The sequence below is a fragment of the Ochotona princeps genome, chromosome 2 (assembly GCF_030435755.1).
Source record: "Ochotona princeps isolate mOchPri1 chromosome 2, mOchPri1.hap1, whole genome shotgun sequence".
In the NCBI taxonomy this organism is placed as follows: Eukaryota; Metazoa; Chordata; class Mammalia; order Lagomorpha; family Ochotonidae; genus Ochotona; species Ochotona princeps.
Window position 1 is genome coordinate 37,422,678 of NC_080833.1, and position 21,128 is coordinate 37,443,805.

At 40.9% G+C, this 21,128-nt stretch overlaps 1 protein-coding gene across 2 annotated transcripts in view; it reads right to left on the reverse strand.

Moving 5' to 3' along the window:
- STIL (STIL centriolar assembly protein) overlaps window positions 1-21,128 on the reverse strand; it is a 72,805-nt gene that overhangs the window by 36,374 nt on the left and 15,303 nt on the right. Inside the window, exons 4-12 of one of the 2 annotated variants that reach the window (XM_058681190.1) lie at window positions 20,818-20,930; window positions 20,041-20,228; window positions 18,521-18,768; window positions 15,501-15,584; window positions 13,706-13,792; window positions 9,948-10,098; window positions 8,229-8,338; window positions 5,203-5,317; window positions 2,618-3,508 (exon numbers count right to left, since the gene is read on the reverse strand). In XM_058681190.1, the coding sequence (XP_058537173.1) occupies window positions 2,618-3,508; window positions 5,203-5,317; window positions 8,229-8,338; window positions 9,948-10,098; window positions 13,706-13,792; window positions 15,501-15,584; window positions 18,521-18,768; window positions 20,041-20,228; window positions 20,818-20,930 (1,987 nt within the window). The remainder of the gene's footprint in view (window positions 1-2,617; window positions 3,509-5,202; window positions 5,318-8,228; window positions 8,339-9,947; window positions 10,099-13,705; window positions 13,793-15,500; window positions 15,585-18,520; window positions 18,769-20,040; window positions 20,229-20,817; window positions 20,931-21,128) is intronic. The other variant, XM_058681196.1, reaches the window with a different exon arrangement.

A 21,128-nucleotide genomic window follows, 5' to 3' on the forward strand; every position in this document is an offset into this window, starting at 1 on the left:
GGCCAGAAACTTCTCCTGGGTCACCCACACGGGTGCAGAGTCCCAAGGCTTTGTGCCATCCTCTACTGCTTTCCCAGTCCACAAGCAGGGAGCTGGATGGGAAGCAGAGCAGCCAAGACATGAACCAGTATTCAAATGGGATCCCGGTAGATGTAAGGTAAGGATATAGCTATCGTACTAAGTCCCATAGTAATTTCTTATAAATTAAGTAGAAAGACTTCAGAGGGGTGCACATTTGGCACAGCAAATATGATGGCAGCTTGAGGCAACCACATCTCACATGGCAGTGCTAGGATTTGAATCCAGCTCCCATTCATGATTGTAGCTACCACTTGAAATGCTGGCTTCCCATAAAGGGTTCATGTTCTGTATGTTCCAATTCCAATTCAACTCCCTGCTAATGTGCCTGGGAAAGCAGAAGATGGTCCAAGTATTTGAGCCTTAGATTCACATGGGAGACCTAGAAGAATCTCTAGGCTTCTGGCTCCAGCCTGGATTAGTCAGAGCCATTGAGAATATTTGGGGAGTGAACCAGCAGATGGGATATCAGTTTTTCCCTCTCTCTTTGTAACTCTGCCTTTCAAATACCCTGCCTTTTAAAATCTTTAAAAAAAAAAAGAAAAGAAAAAAGGAAAAGGAAAAGAAAAAGAGAAAGAAAGTTATTCCTGGCCAAAAGAAAAAAGAACTGAACCTAAAGTGTTAACATGTTCTGACATGTTTGAACAAGAAGTACTGAAACTGTACCTGCAGACTGGTAAATACAGATTTTAAGTAAGAAGTTGGAATTGGGAAACAGCAGTTGGATTTCATTCTAACTACCATGGAAATCATCAGAAGATGAATAAACAGAAACACACAAAGAGCTGCCCCTATATGGTTCACTCCTTAAATGTTCACAATAGACAGGGGTTGGATGCAGGTAAAGGCAGGAACTTGATCCAGGTCTCCCACGCACGTGGCAGGAACCCAGTAACTTGAGTGGGCCATAATCACCTCTTTCCAGGATCTGAATTAGTATAGGACCAGAGTCAGGAACTGTATCCAGAAATCAAAGCCAGGTACCTAATATGGGATGCAGGCATCTTAACTGATAAGATAAACACTTACTTCCTATTAGATTTTTAAGCACACATGAAATGATCTGATCTGAACTTTTAAAAGCCATTACATTTTGAACTGCAGAACACATGAGGGTACAATACAGAAGACAGCATGGAAAATATGATTAAACATTTGTTTAAATTATGGTGAGCATGTGAGAAATGATAGAGATGCTAAGTTCAGGATCTATCTAGAAAGTAAAGCAAGGGTTTCTGATTTCTGAAATGATAACACTGAGGGAATGACAATGAAAACATTTAACATTTAGTAAGCACCAACTACATGGCAGGCACTATTATTCTAAGCCCTCCTAGTAACTCACTCAATCCTTTAACCCTATTTCATAAGCGAGAAAACTAAAGAATTTTTAATAAGTATTTTTGCATAATTTGTATTATCCAGAAGCTGATTTATAATTTAAGAAATCTGGAACCAGAGTCTATTCCTTTAACCAGAACACCAAAATGAAATTTAACACTAGGAGAGTAACAAATACCATTATCCTTGAACATTAAAATGCGTGCTTCCTTGGACTACAAGCTATACTTCTAGGTTTTATGATACAGAGATACTGGCACATAAACAGTTAGATGCCAGTACAAGGATATTCACAGCTATGCTGTTGGCAATACCAGGGACTTAGGATGTGGTATCACAATAGCATTTTCACTGCTGAGCAAAAACTCTGCCTATCCAAAATATTTTTAAGGAGAAACTGACACATAGACACTTGACCTACTGCTTGGGATGCTGGTATTCCATATCAGAGGGACCGAGTTCAAGTCCTGGTTCCACTCCTGATTCCAGCTTCTTGCTCCTGTGTACCCCGACAAGATGGTAACATATGGGTCCAGAGTGTTTGGTCCCTGCCACCCCATGGGATACCTGGACTGAGTTCCCAGTTCATTTTAGGTTGTCCCCTTCAGCATCAGGAGAAAGAGAGGAACAACTGGTTTGGGGTAGAAAAGTAGAGGGATGTTGATTAGGGGAAAAAAAATATTTACAGACTAAATTCTGTAACGATAAAATTAAAACACTAAGGACTCTCCAGCAAAGGTCCTGAAGAAACAAAATATTTAAGAATAAAATGATGGAATAAGTCTAGCAACATAGATTCACAGAGAGGTTCTAGAATCATTCCTTAAGGTTCTCTGGCTAAGTTAGTATACATTACAAGGTGGCTACACTACATGTATTGGAACTCACTGTCTTGTCTTTACATTCAGTTGTATATATATATTTCATTAGGAGCAAAATACAAACAAAAAATGCAGTTATGTTCCAGATTAAAATATGCCCATGATGGTAGAAAGGCTTACTTTCTAGTTCTGGTTCTACTACTAACTAGCAACTAATCTTCATTTTATTTATCTGTAAAACACAGGGGACTAGACTTCATTTCTTACAGCCTCCTTCCAGTTCTGATATTCTACAATTTTATCATTACTGACATTTGATAGTTTTAAAAAACCATATTAATATAAAAAAATTAAACATAACTAAGCGCCAAGCAAACCTGGGCCTGAAGTAGTCTTAGCTGTCTGTCTTGTTCTGTGAGGAACCGATATGCATCTGGAGTCAGGCCCATCATGCCATTATCAGATGCAGTCTTGGGTGTGTGAATACACACTGCATAGGGCTGTGGAGTACAAGGATCCACACGTGAAGGCAGATTTGCCACAGGAGATGGTTCAGTATTGTTGCAAGGAGAACAATTGCCCATACCTCCCTGAGGTCTCAAGGCTATTGGACTACTTGAAGAATACAAGGCGTTATGGCACACAACAGGATATCCACTTGGGTGAATTAATGGATGCTTCTGAAGAGCTTCAGATGGCAGGTCTTGAAATGATCCTATTGTATTTGTACCTTGCCAAGACTTTATTGGACTATATTGAATATGGCCATGATGCTGACAACATCCACAAACATTTGCACAACAGTAAGATGGTGATGGTAGAGTAGGCAGCTGAAGTTCCACTGGTCCTTCCAAAATAGGGGGTGAAACAAAATTGTTAAAGTGAGGCTGTGGAGCAAGAGAAGACTGAAGCTTTTCAGATGTATCAGAAACTGGCCCATTAGGAAAAGATGGTTTGACACTGTCCCTGATATAAGGGCTTCCTTTTGCACAGGCAGATGGCTGTCTTACTTTGCAGTGTCTCAAAGGAACAGTTCCCTGCCTTAACTGATTTGGTATCTGTCTCAAGGAAGATTCTCCAGGTTCAAAGCTCTGTTTCTCATCACAGATGTGGGGTTGCAGTGGTTTCAAGGGTTCAGAGTGGTTCATTAACAGAGGAGGATGGTCATCGTTCACCATTTCCAGCGGCTTAGGCAGAGGGTTTGATTCCGTAATACTGCCATCCAACACAAGCGAAAGTTCAGGAACTGACGGTTGGATCTTTGAAATCTATACATTTAAAACAAAACAAACAAAAAAGGAACAAAATATTTTTAAGGGAAAAATATATACATTAGTTTCTAAAGGCTGGCATTTTACAAATTAGTTTCAAATATGCATTAAACAGTATTAATTATTTATACCATCAGCAAATATCTATTGGGTATCTTCAATTTGCTAGGCACTAGGAATATAATTTTGAGAAAAATAAACAAGGCCTTACTTTCACAGAATTAATGAAACATTTCAAAGGCTTATTTAATAGTGGAACTTCTATTAGAATAGTGATTAATATTGCATGGTTAAAGAACAAAACATGCAAAACTACTTAGCAGACTTTTTTATTATCTGAAAGCAAATTATCACAGGCACAATACTCTAACAGGTCAAACATTAAATAATATTTATGTAACCTTAGCAAAGAATCCACTAGTAAATATTTCAAAATATTTTCTCCACAAATTAAAAAAATATTAGTAATTTTTAAAAATTCCATTTCTTCTTCTCTAGTAAGCAATACTCCAGTAAAGGTAAACAAACCTAAAACAGCCTTCTGGTTGACTACAATCTAAAAGTTATGGCAGGGGTATTACAACTAGTCCCTGAGAGAAAATAAAAATGTTTTTAAAGATTTATTTTATGCTTGTATTAGAAAAGCAGATCTACAGACAGCAGAGATAGAAAGACCTTCGAGCTACTGGGTCATTCCCCAAGTGGCCGTAACAGGAGAAGATAGGAACCGTGAGCTTCTCCAAGGTGTCCCACACAAATACAGAGTCCTAAGACATTGGGCCACCCTTGATTGCTATCGCAGGTCATAAACAGGGAGCTGGAACGGAAGTTGACCAGCCAGGACATGAACCGGCACCTAAATGGGATCCCGGTGCATGCAAGTAAGGACTTTACCCAAATACAGTATTTTCTAACAAGTTAATAAATAAAAGTTTATGTCAAGGGCCCAGCACTATACCCTAGTGCTAAAATCACTGCCTAGCATGTGCCTGGGACCCCATATGGCTGCCAGTTCTAGTCCTGGCTACTCCACTTCCCATCCAGGTCCCTGCTTGTGGCCTGGGAATGCAGTCAAGGACAGCCCAAAGCCTTGGAACCCTGCACCCACATGTGGGAGACCTGGAAGAAGCTCCTGGCTCCTGGCTTCGAACTGGCTCAGCTCCAGCCATTGCACTCACTTGGGGAGTGAACCACTGGATGGAAGATCTTCCTCTCTGTCTCTCCTCCTCTCTGTATATCTGGCTTTCCTATAAAAATAAATAAATCTTGGGCCCGGCGGCGTGGCCTAGTGGCTAAAGTCCTCGCTTTGAACGCACCGGGATCCCATATGGGCGCCGGTTCTAATCCCGGCAGCTCCACTTCCCATCCAGTTCCCTGCTTGTGGCCTGGGAAAGCAGTTGAGGATGGCCCAAAGCTTTGGAACACTGCACCCACATGTGGGAACCCAGAAGAGGTTCCTGGTTCCTGGCTTCGGATCCGCGCATCGGCCCGTTGCGGCTCACTTAGGGAGTGAATCATCGGACGGAAGATCTTCCTCTCTGTCTCTCCTCCTCTCTGTATATCTGACTTTGTAATAAAAATAAAAATCCTTAAAATAAATAAATCCTAAAAAAAAATATTTAGTGCTTTAACATGAAGATACTTTCAGCTCTCCAACCACAAAGGTGAGCTCATAAAGAGGTCAATGGTACCTTCTGACTCACTGGATGAGGACTAGGAATGGGTCTTGGAGAAAAATCTTCATCTTCAACACCAGAGTCAGGATCACTTAGCGGCATTTTCCCAGGAGATGATTTTTGGGATGATCTAGAGAGTAGAGGGAGACACACACACCTTCAGTAATTTAGTATTCTTTTTGAAATTGAATGATGTAAATTTACTAAGTCACAGTGGTATTCTGGTAACTTAATTTAATATCTTGAAACCATAGATCTTTTAGGTCAATATTAGCTGACCAGGAAAGCTGGCCTAGACAGATTCATGATTAACAAACTACCCCTTTCGCCAGACCACGTTGGGTTTAACTCTGTATTGTTAATTGCAAAACAATCAACGGCCACTGAGCACCTTTTGGTTGACCTCAAGAAATGTAGAAATAAACACATACTGTCAAAAAAAATGTTTAATCTAGTGATAGATTTGCATTCCATGAAATACACTCACTGGGTTCAGGAAAATGAGGGTAAGCATTTTGCCTAGAGGTTAAAATGTAGGTAAGAGCCAGGGCTGCACGTGGGTTGGGCAGAGGGACCCAAAGGGCCTGTGCTAAGGGCCTCCAAGTCAGGTCGATGCACCCACTGAAATATACAAGAGCCAGAGAGCTAGGCTGGGGTGGGCTGGGGAACTGAAGTGCTGCCATACTAAGCTTCCTAGTCCAGGGCACAACACCAGATGAGGGGTGGGGTGTCCACTAACGGCTCTCAGTATTTGCAATCAGCCCATGCTTTCATGTCTTATTAGCCCAGATGTCAGGATCTCTGATCTCAAGGATTAGAGCTAATGGGAGTGTGGTCTGGACTCGGCGCACATGTTCTATGACTGGCCACCTCTGTCGCAGAGAAGTCAACAGCATTTTTTCTTTTTTTTTTTTTAAAGATTTATTTATTTTATTACAAAGTCAGATATACAGAGAGGAGGAGAGACAGAGAGGAAGATCTTCCTTCCAACGATTCACTCCCCAAGTGAGCCGCAACGGCTGGTGCGCGCTGATCCGAAGCCGGGAACCAGGAACCAGGAACCTCTTCTGGGTTCCCACATGTGGGTGCAGGGTCCCAATGCATTGGGCCGTCCTCAACTGCTTTCCCAGGCCACAAGCAGGGAGCTGGATGGGAAGTGGAGCTGCCGGGATTAGAACTGGCACCCATATGGGATCCTGGCACGTTCAAGGCGAGGACTTTAGCCACTAGGCCACGCCGCCGGGCCCAAAGTCAACAGTTTCTTAGAGCAATGATGTTGATGCAGGGGACATAGTCTTTAGCACTAACTGAAAATTCTCCAGCTCATGAGGGATCCATTAGATGAGAAAGAGATTTCCAAACTCAGGAAGGGCAAGTTCTATGTCCCTAATTATCAGGATATAACTACAGAAGATGGGATGCATCTACAACCTTAAGCAACCCTTAGGATTAAGGTTTGGAAATCTCTGAGTGAATGGAATGGAAAGCTGAGTAGCTAGCTTAGGGTCCCAAGCTGGAAGCCACACTCCCCCACTCTATGTAACTCCAACCCACTCATCTATCAGTCCAATGACCCCTTCTCCCAAGATGTACTTCCCTCCACTGAGCACCTGAGGGCTATGTAAGTGGTCAGACAACTCAGAGGGACTCCCTCTTTTTTTCCATGGACACAGGAGGGAGGGTGAAGACATAGCTCTCCTCCCACACTTGCCCTTCAGGCCCTCCTCATTTCTGAACATGACCCATGAATACCTATGAGCTCCTCACCCTTTAAATAACTTCATAATTAAAAAAAAAAAATACAAGGCTCTTAGTTCTTTACTGAGCTGTTGCCTGGTCTCTCAGGTGTACCCTATTCATTATTTTTTCCATTATACCTTAATAAAACTTTACCAAAATAAAGAAAAAAAAATGTAAGTTAAGACACCCATATGCCATATCAAGAGTACTTGAGTTCTAATACTGGCTCACTACCTGATAAGAGGCTCCCGTTAATAAGGACTCCGAGAGGCAGCTGGTGATGGCTTACGTAGTTGGTCCCTGTCACCTATCTTGGACCTGCATTGAGTTCTCAGCCCTGAGCTTCAGCCCTCAGCCCAGGTCCACACTAGGCATTTGAGTAATCAATTAGCAGAGGAGAGCATTCTTGCTCTCTTTCTCTCAAATAAACCTCAGAAAGATGGCAGCATAGATGAATAATAACCACATCACCCACTATCACCAGTATTGGCACACCAATACACAAAAAACTGGAAAAAAAGAGATGAAGAGAAATTATCTTGATTACTCACCAAAAATTAATGAATATCATTTCTTAAGAATGTATGTCATGGGGCCCGGCGCAACAGCGTGGTGGTTAAAGTCCTCGCCTAGAACACACCGGGATCCCACATGGGCGCCGGTTCATATCCCAGCAGCCCTGCTTCCCATCCAGCTCCCTGCTTGTGGCCTGGGAATGCAGTTGAGGACGGCCCAAAGCCTTGGAATGCTGTACCCGTGTGGGAGACCCAGAAGAGGCTCCAGGCTTCTAGCTCCTAGCTTTGGATTGGCTCAGCTCCAGCCATTGCGGCCGCTTGGGGAGTGAGCCATCGGACGGAAGATCTTCCTCTCTGTCTCTCCTCCTCTCTGTATATCCGCCTTTCTGATTAAAAAAAAAAGTGTGTGTCATGGGGCCTGGCATGGTAGCCTAGCGGATAACGTCTTTGCTGAGCACATCTGGGATCCCACATGGGCGCCAGTTCTTATCCTGGCTGCTCCACTTCCCTTCTAGTTCCCTGCTTGTGGCCTGGGAAGGCAACAGAGCACAGCCCAAAATTTTGGGATCTTCCACCCACGTGGGAGACCCAGAGGAAGCACCTGGCTTTGCATCAGCTCAGCTCCAGCTGCAGCAACCATTTGGGGAGTCAACCAGAGCATGGAAGACCTTTCTGTCTCTCCTCCTCTCTGTACTTCTGACTTTCAATAAGAATAAATAAATCTTTTAAAAATGTTTTAAAAATAAAAAAAAAAAGAGTATATGTCACAACAGAGTTATCCTTTACCTCTTAACTGAAAGATTCGCAGAAACCTTGTTGAAGAACTCTGTTTCTGCAGCTTGGCTTTCGGCACTCAGTTCAAAATGGATTGAATTTTTGTCAGAAGGCTCAACATTCTGAAATAAAATGAGTCATACTTTGAATTTGACTTAAATAAAAACACCAGATAATTCTATTTGATGAACAGTCACGCTGACACGCTGAGGGCGGGAAGTATACTTCCAACTTCAGTGACCATAACCTTCTTTAATAACTGAACACTGCCCAGCTACATAAGCAAAAATAAACAATCACCTATATCATACAACTTAATAATCAGAATACAGTGATTTTAACTATGAACTGAGGATACCATCCAAAGAATAAAATGATAATTGATACACCTCTCTCATGGGCATTTGACTAGGTGGTGAAGACAGTTTACATAGCTGGGTCCCTCTCACTCATGTGGGATACCACAAACGAGATCCTGACCCCCAGCTTTAGCATGACCCAATTGCCAGTTGTAGCAAGCATTTCAGGAGTAAGCCAGCAGCAATTTCCATCTTTCAACCTATAATTGAAATAAATGCTAATGTTTACAAAACAAATAAAAGGAAAAAAAAAGACATCTAAAAGCAATAGGTCCTGGGCCCAGAACAGTAGCCTAGTAGCTTAAAGTCCTCACCTTGCACACACCAGGATCCCATACGGGCACCAGTTCTAATCCTGGCTGCTCCACTTCCCATCCAACTCCTTGCCTGTGGCCTGGGAAAGCAGTCAAGGACGATCCAAGGCCTTGAGACCCTGCAACCATGTGGGAGACCTGGAAGAAGCTTCTAGCTCCTAGCTTTGGATCAGCTCAGCTCTGGCCATTGCAGCCACTTGGGAAGTGAACCAGTGAACAGAAGATCCTTCTCTTTGTATGTCCTTCTCTGTAAAATCTGCCTTTCCAATAAAAAAAAATAAAATAAAATAAATCTTACCAAAAAGAAAGCAATAGGCCCTAAACTAGAAATTATCAGATCTCATTTATATATTACATTTAAAATTAAAGCTTAAAAATTTAAGTAATCACAAACTGATATAACCTTTAAATGAACTTACACAAGGTGCAAAATCAAGTGGATATAGGTGGTTATTTAGAAATATTAATTATTAAATAGTTCATAATAAACTAAAGAATGCATGTTTAGTGTTGGCCTTAGACCTTGGATACCAATGATTTTATTAAAAAATGGTCATTGAACATCTTTATAAACTGATTCCTATAGTTTCAGAAATCTACTTTTTCTGTTACCACCACGCAGATGGTTTTCTGTATATTTCAGTTAACATAGAAAAATTCATTATGATTCCTTGGAATAAATTATATAAATATTGTCATTTAATCTTTTTAAAAGAAATTTTTCTTCCTAAAATTTATTTTGTTTTTATTTGAAAGGCAGTCAGAACTGAGCCAATGCAAACCAGGAGCCAGGAGCCTCTTCCGGGTCTCCTATGCGGGAGCAGGTTCCCAAGGCTTTGGGTGGTCCTCGAATGATTTCCTGGGCCACAAACAGGGAGCTGGATGGGAAGTAGGGCTGCTGAGATTAGAACTGGCGCACATATGGGATCCTGGTGTGTGTGAGGCAAGGACCTCAGCTATTACCCTACCACGTCAGGCCCTTGATTTGCTATTTTAACGATTAGATGCTGCTGAAGCACAGCCCCAAACACTCATTGATGGGTCAGGTGATCACTTACTTTGAAAAGATGTAATGTCTCTTTGTTGGTTAATAACTGAAACTGAAGGTCAGAGACACGACTGTCACAAGGAAGGCATTCATAAAACTCGGGTTCCTTATGTGTCAGAGAGTAGAGGACTATGATGAAATTTCCAGATTCCGAAAAAACTCTATAGAGAAAAAATGTAATTTAATTAAAATGTGCTGAATGTAACAAGATTATACTCAAAAAACTTCACATGAGGCTCTTTTTATAAAGATATTATATATATATATATATTTTTTTTTATTGGAAAGTCAGATATACAGAGAGCAGGAGAGACAGAGAGGAAGATCTTCCATCCAATGATTAACTCCCCAAGTGAGCCACAACGGCTGGTGCCGCACCGATCCGAAGCCAGGAGCCAGGAACCTCTTCCGGGTCTCCCACGTGGGTGCAGGGTCCCAAGGCTTTGGGCCGTCCTCAACTACTTTCCCAGGATGGGAAGTTGAGCTGCCGGGATTAGAACCAGCACCCATATGGGATCCCAGGGCGTTCAAGGTGAGGACTTTAGCTGCTAGGCCACGCTGCCAGGCCCTAAGATTTAATTTTTATTGAAAAGTCAGAAGAAGCTCCTGGCCGGAGTTGAGCCAATCCGAAGCCAGGAGTCTCCCATGTGGGTGCAGAGTCTCAAGGCCTTGGGCCATCCTTGACTGCTTTCCCAGGCCACAAGCAGGGAGCTGGATGGGAAGCAGGGCCACCAGGATTAGAACCAGTTCCCTTATGGGATCCTGGGCACGCCAGGTGAGAACTTTAGCCAATAGGCTACCGTGCCAGCCCCCTCCTTTTTTTTTAACTGGGCCCATTGTTTTAAAGGTACATTTTTAAAAGAAAAAAAAAAAAACCCTAATAAATATTTTATTATGAAATACAAGACATTTTCAAAAAGTTCAAGGAAAATGCCTGTTATAAAACAACATGTAGGCTGCAAAATTTTTTGGACCAAAATAAACTTGCCATTTAAAACCATTTTACTATGAGCTTCTATAAGTACTCTCACATATTCCTTATTAAAACTTCAAACCAAAATGAAATGCATACATAAAAGATGAAAACCACTCATGCTACTCTGTAGTTTAGAGTATACTTACACAATTCTTCCTCAAGTACACACCAATATTCTATATAAATTGAGAAAAATGAAGACATAATTTGTTAAGTTTTTATTTATTTACTCAATGGGCAAAAAGCTGGGAAAAAGGTAAGGTGGAAAAATAGAGAGAGAGACACAAAATATGTTGCATACACTGACTGACTCCTCAAGTGGCTGGACTAGCTGAACCTAGGCCAGGTTGAATCCAGTAGGCTGAAACACTGTCTTGTCAGTACCTGAGACCCAAGCATGTGGCCCATCTACTGTTGCTTTTCCTGGCGCAGTGGCAGAAAACTAGATGGGTGCAGTTCTGGGATTGAAGCCAGTGAGTGAACGCGAGAGGCTAATGCCCCCAGTGACAGTCTACCCTGATACCCCACAACTGCTGCTTTGTTATAAGACAATCCCTTTTCTCTCTTCCTGTATCTATGCGGTGTTACAGCTCAGATCTCTTTGGATTTTTTAGTGATTATCTAATTTTACATGTTCTAGATTTGCCTAGTCTTTTTAAAATATGCATTTAAAGTTTTGCTATATTTCACTACTATACAAAGGTAAAATGAACAATAATTTTATTTATACTAATTGATATTTATAAATATTTGTAAAATCATAAAATCTTTAACTAATCTTTAAAACTAACTAGGAATATTTTAGCTCTCTCTACTTTATAAAATGCTGAATGCGAAACAAATTGCAAAATATGTTATTCAACCAAGAAAACAAAGCAATGGAGGCCAGAGAGGCCAAGGGTCTCTTCTGCTTAATTCCTCTGAAGTCAGATAAAACCACTGCTCAAATTAATCTTACTAAGCCTTTACTGTCAATATGAACTTAAAACAATATTACTAGCTGATAACAAAGTTTAAACGCATGGGACCTGGCAAGATGGCCCAGTAGCTAAAGTCCTCGCCTTACACGCCAGGATCCCATATGGGCACTGGTTCTAACCCCAGCGGCCCCACCTACCATCCAGCTCCCTGCTTGTGCTCTGGGAAGGCAGTCGAGGATGGCCCAAAGCCTTGGGACCCTGCACCCACGTGGGAGACCCTAAAGAACCCCTGGCTCCTGGCTTTGGATTGGCTCAGCTCCAGCCATTGCAGTCACTTGGGAAGTGAATCATTGGATGGAAGATCTTCCATTCTGTCTCTCCTGCTCTCTGTATATCTGACTTCGCAACAAAAATAAATAAGTCTTTAAAATAAAAGTTAAAATGCACTAAATCATAGCAAAGAATCAAAAATCATTTGTTTCATTGCAAAGAAAGAACATTTTTGCAAAGTTGCTCATATATTCATAAACATACTTCTGTATTAAATTCCACAGACAAATATAGGAGGGGTGGTGAAGAGAGGGTGTACATGCTCTTAGAAAGCAAACAGAAGAGCCTGTGTTGTGACCCAGTGGGTTGAGCAACCACCCACATTACCAGCATCCCATGTGAGAACTAGTTTGAGTACCAGCTGCTCTACTTCCAACTCACTTCCCTGCTAACACACCTGGGAAACTAGTGGAGGCTGGCACAAGTACTTGGAGCCTGCCACCCATGTGGGAGACGCAGATAGAATTTCAGACTAAATAAATTAAAACAAACAAAGAACAAAAAAAGAACAATCCCAATCTAAAAAGGCTAGAAGACACAACACACACATCTTAGAAGATGAGATTATAAAACATTGCAAAGGGTCCAGCACGTGACATAGCAGCTAAAACCGACAATGTAATAAGGTAAACAAGGTAACAAGGTAAAACCCCATTAATGGCCTGGGGAAAGCAACAGAAAATGGTCGAAATACTTGGGCCTGTGCCACACACACAGGAGACCTGCCAGCTTCAGCCTAGCCTAGCCTAGCCATTGTGATCATCTTGGAAATGAACCAATATATGAAGATCAATTTTCTCCCTCCCTCTCTATAACTCTTTCAAATAAATGAGGGTTTTGTTTTGTTTTTAGAAAATTGGCAAAGGCAACTTTTTCTATCTATCACATTAGCAAAGATCAAAAGTTTAGTCATGGTCTTCCCACTTTCTGTGCTCCTTTTCACTTACTCCTCTCTAGCCATGCTGCCCTTGTTGTGCTTGAAGATGCAAGGAGATCCTCCCCCAGGATCTCTGCACTTGCTGACCCCTTCTCCTCAAATCTGCGCCTCTCTCACCACCTATTTAAAACTGCAACTCTACTGCCACCACCTTACCTCAACATCCTCCTCCAGACTTACAGAACTCACAACTTTTTAAAAATAAGACACAGGGTTACAGAGAGATTTTTCCATCTGTTGGTTCATTTTCTAAATGGCCACAAGGCCAGGCCAAGGTTAGGAGCTTCATCCAAGCCTACCACATGGGTGCAGCGGCCCAAGCACTCGGGCCATCTTCTGCACTTTACCCTGCATGTTATCAGAGAACAGAATTTGAAGTGAAGCAGTCAGGACTTCAACTAGTGCCCACGTTGATACTGGTGTCACAGGCTGCAGCCTCATCCACTATGCTGCAATGTCAGCCCATATTAGGTTTTTCTTGATATACCTGTTTATCAGTACTGTGAAAGGTTAAGATAATATTCTAAGAATTTAAATAAGATCAATAAAATACAAACGGAGGAAAAGAAAAATATCAAGTACCACAGGAATAAAATATCACTTGCCTTTCTTGAATAGAAGAACTAAACATGTATCGCAAGCAGCAAGCCCATACTTGAGGACTGTAGATATGTATAATTCCAGACAGCCAACTATAGGAAAAAAAATAGAAATTAACAATCATAGTCATTTACAGATGTACTTTATGTTCTTAACATAATATGGCAGATGATTGTCATTTACTAGCAACATGTTAAAAGGCAAAATAATAAAACAATAAAAACCAGTCAATAATCTTGATTGAATTTGCACTGTAATACTACATCAAGGTGGAGGAATCCACCAGGAGGGAGGGGCGTGGGAAGGGGTGGGGGGATTCCCAGAGCCTATGAAACTGTCACATAATGCAAAATAATTAATAATAAAAAAAGGAAAAAAAATAAAAAACCAGTCTATACTGGTACTGAAGGTAGAGAATATGAAGGAGTTTCAGAAAATCCGTGCAAGTGTCTGTCACAGTGGCCAGTGTGCATCCAATGAACACAGCTCAAATCCTGCCTGCTCCTCTTCCAATCCAGCCCCTTTGGTGATGGATCTGGGGAAGCAGCAGAAGATGGCAGGACAACTTGGGTCCCTGACATCCACATGGGAACCTGTATGGAGTTCTAGGTTCCTGGCTTCAGCCTGACTCAGCTCTGGAGATTGCAGGCATATGAGCAAGCCAGCAGATGGAAAATTCCTATGTACACCTCTCCCTTTCTTTCTCTCAAGTAAATAAAATAAATATTTTTTAAAGTAAGTCCATAGAAAAACGTAATTATAAAGTAAGTCTGGATGCAAAAAAAATGCTTTTCAATCCATCTATATTTTCACATACAGATTTTCCACAAGCTTTGTGAAAACCCCTTGTATGCCTCTCTTTCCAGAGGAGCACATGATTCCCCTTGTGCGTTCTCTCCTCTGTGTCCTAGAGATGGGAGAGAACAGTAAACAGTGGTAAAGCAGAAGGCTACGGGCAGAAGGGGGTGAATTACAGACTGAAGTTTACTGTCTAAAACCACTTCACAGAATTGTTGAGAAGGCTAAATGCCATACATATTCAGGTAGATCATGACAGATGTATCTTGATAAGTATTCATTTAGGTGTCAGTAACCTACAGCCAACACATCACCACAGCAACCAGACTGTAAGCAGATTTCATGGTCCAGACAGCAGCTGTACATTCACATTCACTTTGCACATGTCATTCCTTCATGACTGCTTTCCAACAGTCCGCCCCACCACTACAAACAAGAGTCCAGCCCATGCATCCCTTCTCTAACAATGCTCCAGCATGTCTCTCTCACAAAATAGTAACAATACTTACTCTATCTGCTCATTTCATAATAAATCATATATGTCATTATTTTTTCTTTGGTGAATATTTGTCTCATCTTGACTATGAATTCCTTGAGGATTTTTTAAACCCATAAATAGCACCAAGCATAATACTATGTGTATGGGAAGCACTCAAAAAACACGGAATGAGCGTAAGTTTCTGAGTAATCTGTCCTTTAATCACTAAGAAAAAAGTGAGCCTCAGGTTCTTCAAAGTGCCTAATGACAAAGTAGTGAGAGAAGGCTGACAAAATGGACTCACCCTCAACCAGGAACATTCAACCTTTATTTATTTTATATATGTGAGTACTTCCTAAGATTAGGCAAAATATTATTTCAGCTAATTCTACTATTAAAATACGAAAGATTATGAACCATTGGCTTTTGATGATCTAAATCTAGTACAACTGATTCCTATGCTTATATATATTTGAACATATATTGGGTTTAAAATGGTTTTTAATAAATAACCCAGTACTTACATTCCCACTAATGGCAGAGAATAAACTTTAGGATCAGATTCCAGCAAAAGTAACAATTTGCGTGTTTCATCCATGGTAAGATACCTAAACAGAAAACACTGATGTAAAAGCAATTCAAAGTATGTATTTCTTACCTAAACATCTGAGTGTTGAAGCACATGACATGATATGAACACTGTCTCTCATAAAAACATGCACACAAGAAACCAGCTCAAAGTGTTTGATTTACTCATTTTAATCAAGTATTTAACATTCAGGAAGGGAAATTTGAGGGCTGAATAAATTTCCCTGGGAGAATCTCCTGTTACTAGAAACATTAAGCATCTAGCTTGACTTGACAAGACTGCAACAGATGTGACTTGACACTAACAGCGGCTGAGTTAGTGCAGTCATAATGGACTTCCATGTACTGTATTACACCAACCACTCTCATAAGACTTTGAAACCATGATAACAAAACCATAAAGCTTTCTTTTTCCTAAAAGGGCACTATACTACACTTGAACACTGATACATTTATTATTGATAGTAGGCCTTAGAGATATAAAAAAATCGAAGAATGACTGAGAGTTCATTTCACTGTTTTGCCATACAGGAGACCTAGACTGCACTCCCAGTGTACAGTTTTGGCAGGCCAGTCCCTGCCCGTTGTATTTGAGGGACAAATCTGCAGAGATAGCTTTGCGTGCCTCTTTGCTTCTTAAATCAATTCATTAATTTTTTAAGAAAGAGTTGGGCCCGGCAGCGTGGCCTAGTGGCTAAAGTCCTCGCCTTGAATGCACCGGGATCCCATATGGGCGCCGGTTCTGATCCCGGCAGCTCCACTTCCCATCCAGCTCCCTGCTTGTGGCCTGGGAAAGCAGTCGAGGATGGCCCAAAGCTTTGGGACCCTGCACCCGCGTGGGAGACTCGGAAGAGGTTCCTGGTTCCCGGCATCGGATCGGGGCGCACCGGCCGTTGTGGCTCACTTGGGCGTGAATCATCGGACGGAAGATCTTCCTCTCTGTCTCCTCCTCTCTGTATATCTGACTTTGTAATAAAAACAAATAAATCTTTAAAAAATATATATGTATAAAAAAAAAGAAAGAGTGAGTTAAAGAAATGTTTTAATTTTGGTAGAACCACTGATGATGATGATCCATCTTACTGTTTCAATACCCTTAATACACAAAAGACAACGAATTTGTCAGGATAAGCAACAACTGTAACCCTGAATTGGCATTAGAATTACGGATCAACAATGGCACTTACACTTGCCTTGCATGCTCTCCCCTGCCTTGCCTACTGATAAGTTTTTATCTTTTAAAATAATTATTTCAGGTTTTCCATGATTTTCCCAAGCAATTTACATATCCTTCTGATTCCCCAGCTCTCTATATAAACTTCCATAATGAGAGTAAATATGAATTAAAAAAATCTATTTCCAGTGCCTTACATAATATCTATTCCATAGTGAATTCTAATAAATATGATGGTGAATCAATGAATGCAGGTGGTTGGGGGAAAAGAACAAATATATTAGATAATTCTACACAGAGGCAAGGGAAACAGACATTTGGATAGAATATCGAGCATCCTAGTTACTATAAGCAGGCAAGGGGTCACAGATTAGTAATTCAAAGGTAAATTCATGTTGTAAAAGTAAATGAGTACAGATACTAACAAAAACTAATATTTTGGTTAATTTGAACAACAATCTCATGTTCCAGCCAAGAAGCACTTTATTATCCCAAGATTCTAAGTGTTTCACTTAATTCAAATGATTTGACCACCATGACGTTTGACCACTCCATGATTTTAGCATACACCAACACTTTTTCCTTTGTGTCACTTTAGCCAGAGAGCATCACTGGTCAAAATTTGAGACTCAGAAAAGGACCTTGCTGGTTACTCCATCGACTTTCTAAAAACAAAACATTCTCTTTTTCTCATTCTCTTTTGACGAATTATTTTAAGAAGATACAACCAGGGAATTGAGTGAACCCTGGCTAAGTATTTTCAGCTCTAGAGACTTAACAAAAACTAGGGGGCCCGGCATGATAGCATGGTGGTTAAGATCCTCGCCTTGAACACCCGGGATCCCATATGGGTGCCGGTTCTAATCCCAGCAGCTCCACTTCTCATCCAGCTCCCTGCTTGTGGCCTGGGAAAGCAGTCGAAGACGGCCCAAAGCTTTGGGACCCTGCATCCATGTGGGAGACCCGGAAGAGGCTCTTGGCTTCAGACTGGCTCAGCTCCAGCCGTTGTGGCCACTTGGGGAGTGAATCATCGGACGGAAGATCTTCCTCTCTGCCTCTCCTCCTCTCTGTATATCCGCCTTTCCAATTATAAAAAAAAAGGACTAGGGTGGAGTCTGGCGAAAGGAAGTCAAGTGTAGCACCTAGAGCTACCGCTGGTCTAACATCATCCTACCTAGTTCAGCAGACAACAGATAAAGTAAAAGAGGCTTCAGAGAAGCAGTTGGCCACAGATCAGAAAGCATGCTTCCACCCTGCACTTCTAACAAACTAAAAGTGGTCGTAAGAAGCTACAGAGGATTATACTCCAGCTACGGCAGAAAGTTCTACTCTTGAGCAGTTGGGAGCTGGTTAAGCAAGAGTAAATATGTTTTTATTTATTATCCTTTTCCACTATCTGCAGTATTCACAGTTAAGACTGTATATAACAAACTCTGTAGCTTCTCTTCGGTTTATAATCATTCATCAAAGCCAAAAAGAGCCTAAAACTAGGCCAAATACAACAAAGTAACATCTCCTTATATTTTAAAAGCATTAAGTATAAACCAATTTTACCATTAATTTTTACCACCAAACTTTGTAATATGGTAGGCAACAACTTATCGAAGGAAAAATTCCATACTCAGTAAGATTAATAATTTTTTAACTTCTCTGGTTACTGATCAAATCACCAGGTCTGGCATGCAAACAGATTGCACAATTATTCCATATTATGTGGCTATTTGGGAAAAATACACTAATGTATCTAATATTTAAAATTTTGGATTAATGCATCTTACTTACCCATATTTATAAGTTCCTTGAACTTGAGCAATATTCAAATTACTGCTCAAGTTTCTTGCCAAAGCTGTTGGAATAATGGGGATGGGCCTCACAGGTGTGCATTTAAAGTTATTTGAGAAGGTTACTGCTGCCCAACAAAACTCGAAATCCACATCGTCCAGATTCTCCCGGAAAGCGATTTGAGCTCTTAGCGAAAGCAGCTTACTACAGTCCAAGGAGTCTTTGCTACTTACATGATGTTGCAAAGCCTGAGGAAGATATTATACGGTTTAAAACTTTGAAATGTCTCCTTAGCTCTGAAGTTAGTATCTTGGTGCAGATAAATATATACATGGTATCTTAGTAACAAAATTAAGTTACTTCTGATTTGTCACATTTCAATTCTCATAGCATGCACATGACAAAAAGATTACATGAATAATTATTTCAGAGGATCAAGATTTCCAAGCTCCATCACAAGTTATCAACTTGAATATCACATCAGCACTCTGAATTTTTATTATGAATATCTGCCTCCAATACTTACTAAATAGAGGGGAGGGGAGGGAAATATATATATATATATATAGATGGATAGATATAGATATATAAATTCTGACTCAACCTCAGAGCATCTAAAGTCCCTTCCTTTAATTCTATATTGTGAACTTGGTTCTTCCTCAGTATTTGCTCATATCCACTGTATCCTTTATCTCACAGCCATCACTCTGTTATGGGCTAGTGCACCTGCCTCTAGCACACATCCACTTGCTTCAATGGCCTAACTACTCAGAGGCTGCTTTGACTTCCAGATAAACTATTTTCAATACGACAGCATTTCCTCTTTTGAGAAACCTCAATGGCTGCATGGCAAATGACAAAATTTAAATTCCTCAGACAGCAAAGACATCCCTAATCTAATCAACCGAATACTTCTTGTCTGGTTATGAACAAAAATTTATACCCTTAACACTATACTAAGTAGTTTTAACTTTTCTATTTACATTACACTGTTTTCTCTTCTAGAATGCTGGCCAAATCACCTACCCAGGTGTGATCAGATTACAGGTCTATAATAATTCAATCAGAAGGGCCCGGCGGCGTGGCCTAGTGGCTAAAGTCCTCGCCTTGAATGCCCCGGCATCCCATATGGGCACCGGTTCTAATCCCAGCAGCTCCACTTCCCATCCAGCTCCCTGCTTGTGGCCTGGGAAAGCAGTCAAGGACGGCCCAAACCTTTGGGACCCTGCTCCCACGTGGGAGACCCGGAAGAGGTTCCAGGTTCCCAGCTTCGGACTGGCTCAGCTCTGGCCGTTGCGGCTCACTTGGGGAGTGAACCATCAGACAGAAGATCTTCCCCTCTGTCTCTCCTCCTCTCTGTATATCTGACTTTGTAATTAAAAATAAATAAATGTTAAAAAAAATTCAATCAGAAAGCATTATGCATGCTTCTCAAATAAGAGTTTATTAAAATATATCATGGCGTGCCGAGTTTAATTCCTGTGCTAAATGAAGAATATCAAGTTACCAAGGGATCTCACCTTAAAAGTTGAACTCAAGTCATCTGCACTGTGAGCCATAATTTCTCTTGCACCAAGTCCTTGAGTATGAATTTTGCATGGAATCAAAAAGTCCCCAGGAAGAGAGGCACTTGGGATTTTTTCTAAACATTCAGGTATTTCTCGACCAGGATCAAAGCGATCTACTCTCAATGTGACACCTTCTTCATCTGAAGAAGAGAAATAACAACAATTACATTGTCAACTTGTTTATAAAGCTAAAGAGCAAAGGTACCTTTCAGGAAAACTTTTTTTTTCATAACAAATAGCAAACTTTGAAAAATAACTGGCTGATACATTCTACCTGTCTAGATTGTAAAGTCTGTGCAAGTTACTTTTACTCATCTTCATAACCCTGTATACAGCAAAGAATATCAACACAATCGGGCCCGACGTGGTTTCAGAGCAAGTTAAGCCTTGGTGCCAGCACCATGGACAGTGGTTTAACTTCTGACCCAACTCACTGCTAACAGCCTGGGAAAAGCAGTGGAGGTGCCTTGGGCCCCTGCACCCTGTGGTAGGCCAAGAAGAGGCTCCTGGCTCCAAGCTTTGGAGCCAGCTCTGACCACTGTGGCCATTTGGAAAACAAACCAGCCGACAGAAAATCTCTGTCTCACTCCACTCTATAAAAATCTACTACTTTTCAAATTTTAAAAAAAATTGTAACTTTAAAAAAATTAGCACAAAGCACATACAACAGCTGACTGAGTCAATAAATATAAGTGCTATTATAACCATACAAGAAATTTAACATATTACCTTCATCCACTGTAAGAGAACCAAGAAAAAAGCATGACAAAATTTTCTGATTCTGCTTAGCATGACGATAAGCAAGCCGAAGGGTCTTTTCAGTCACAAAAATCTTGGGATTTCTGCAAAATAACAATATGACCTTATAAAAGCCTTTTCTCTGTGAAATTCTGCCTAACATATTGCACACACATTTTCATAAAACATCAGAAAGATCATCTTTAGGAAATGCCAAAGACAACAGTTATGGAGGATAACTAGGATATAAAAATGGCAAGGGCTGGCACAATGCTTCAGTAGCTAAATTCTTCCCTCCAAGT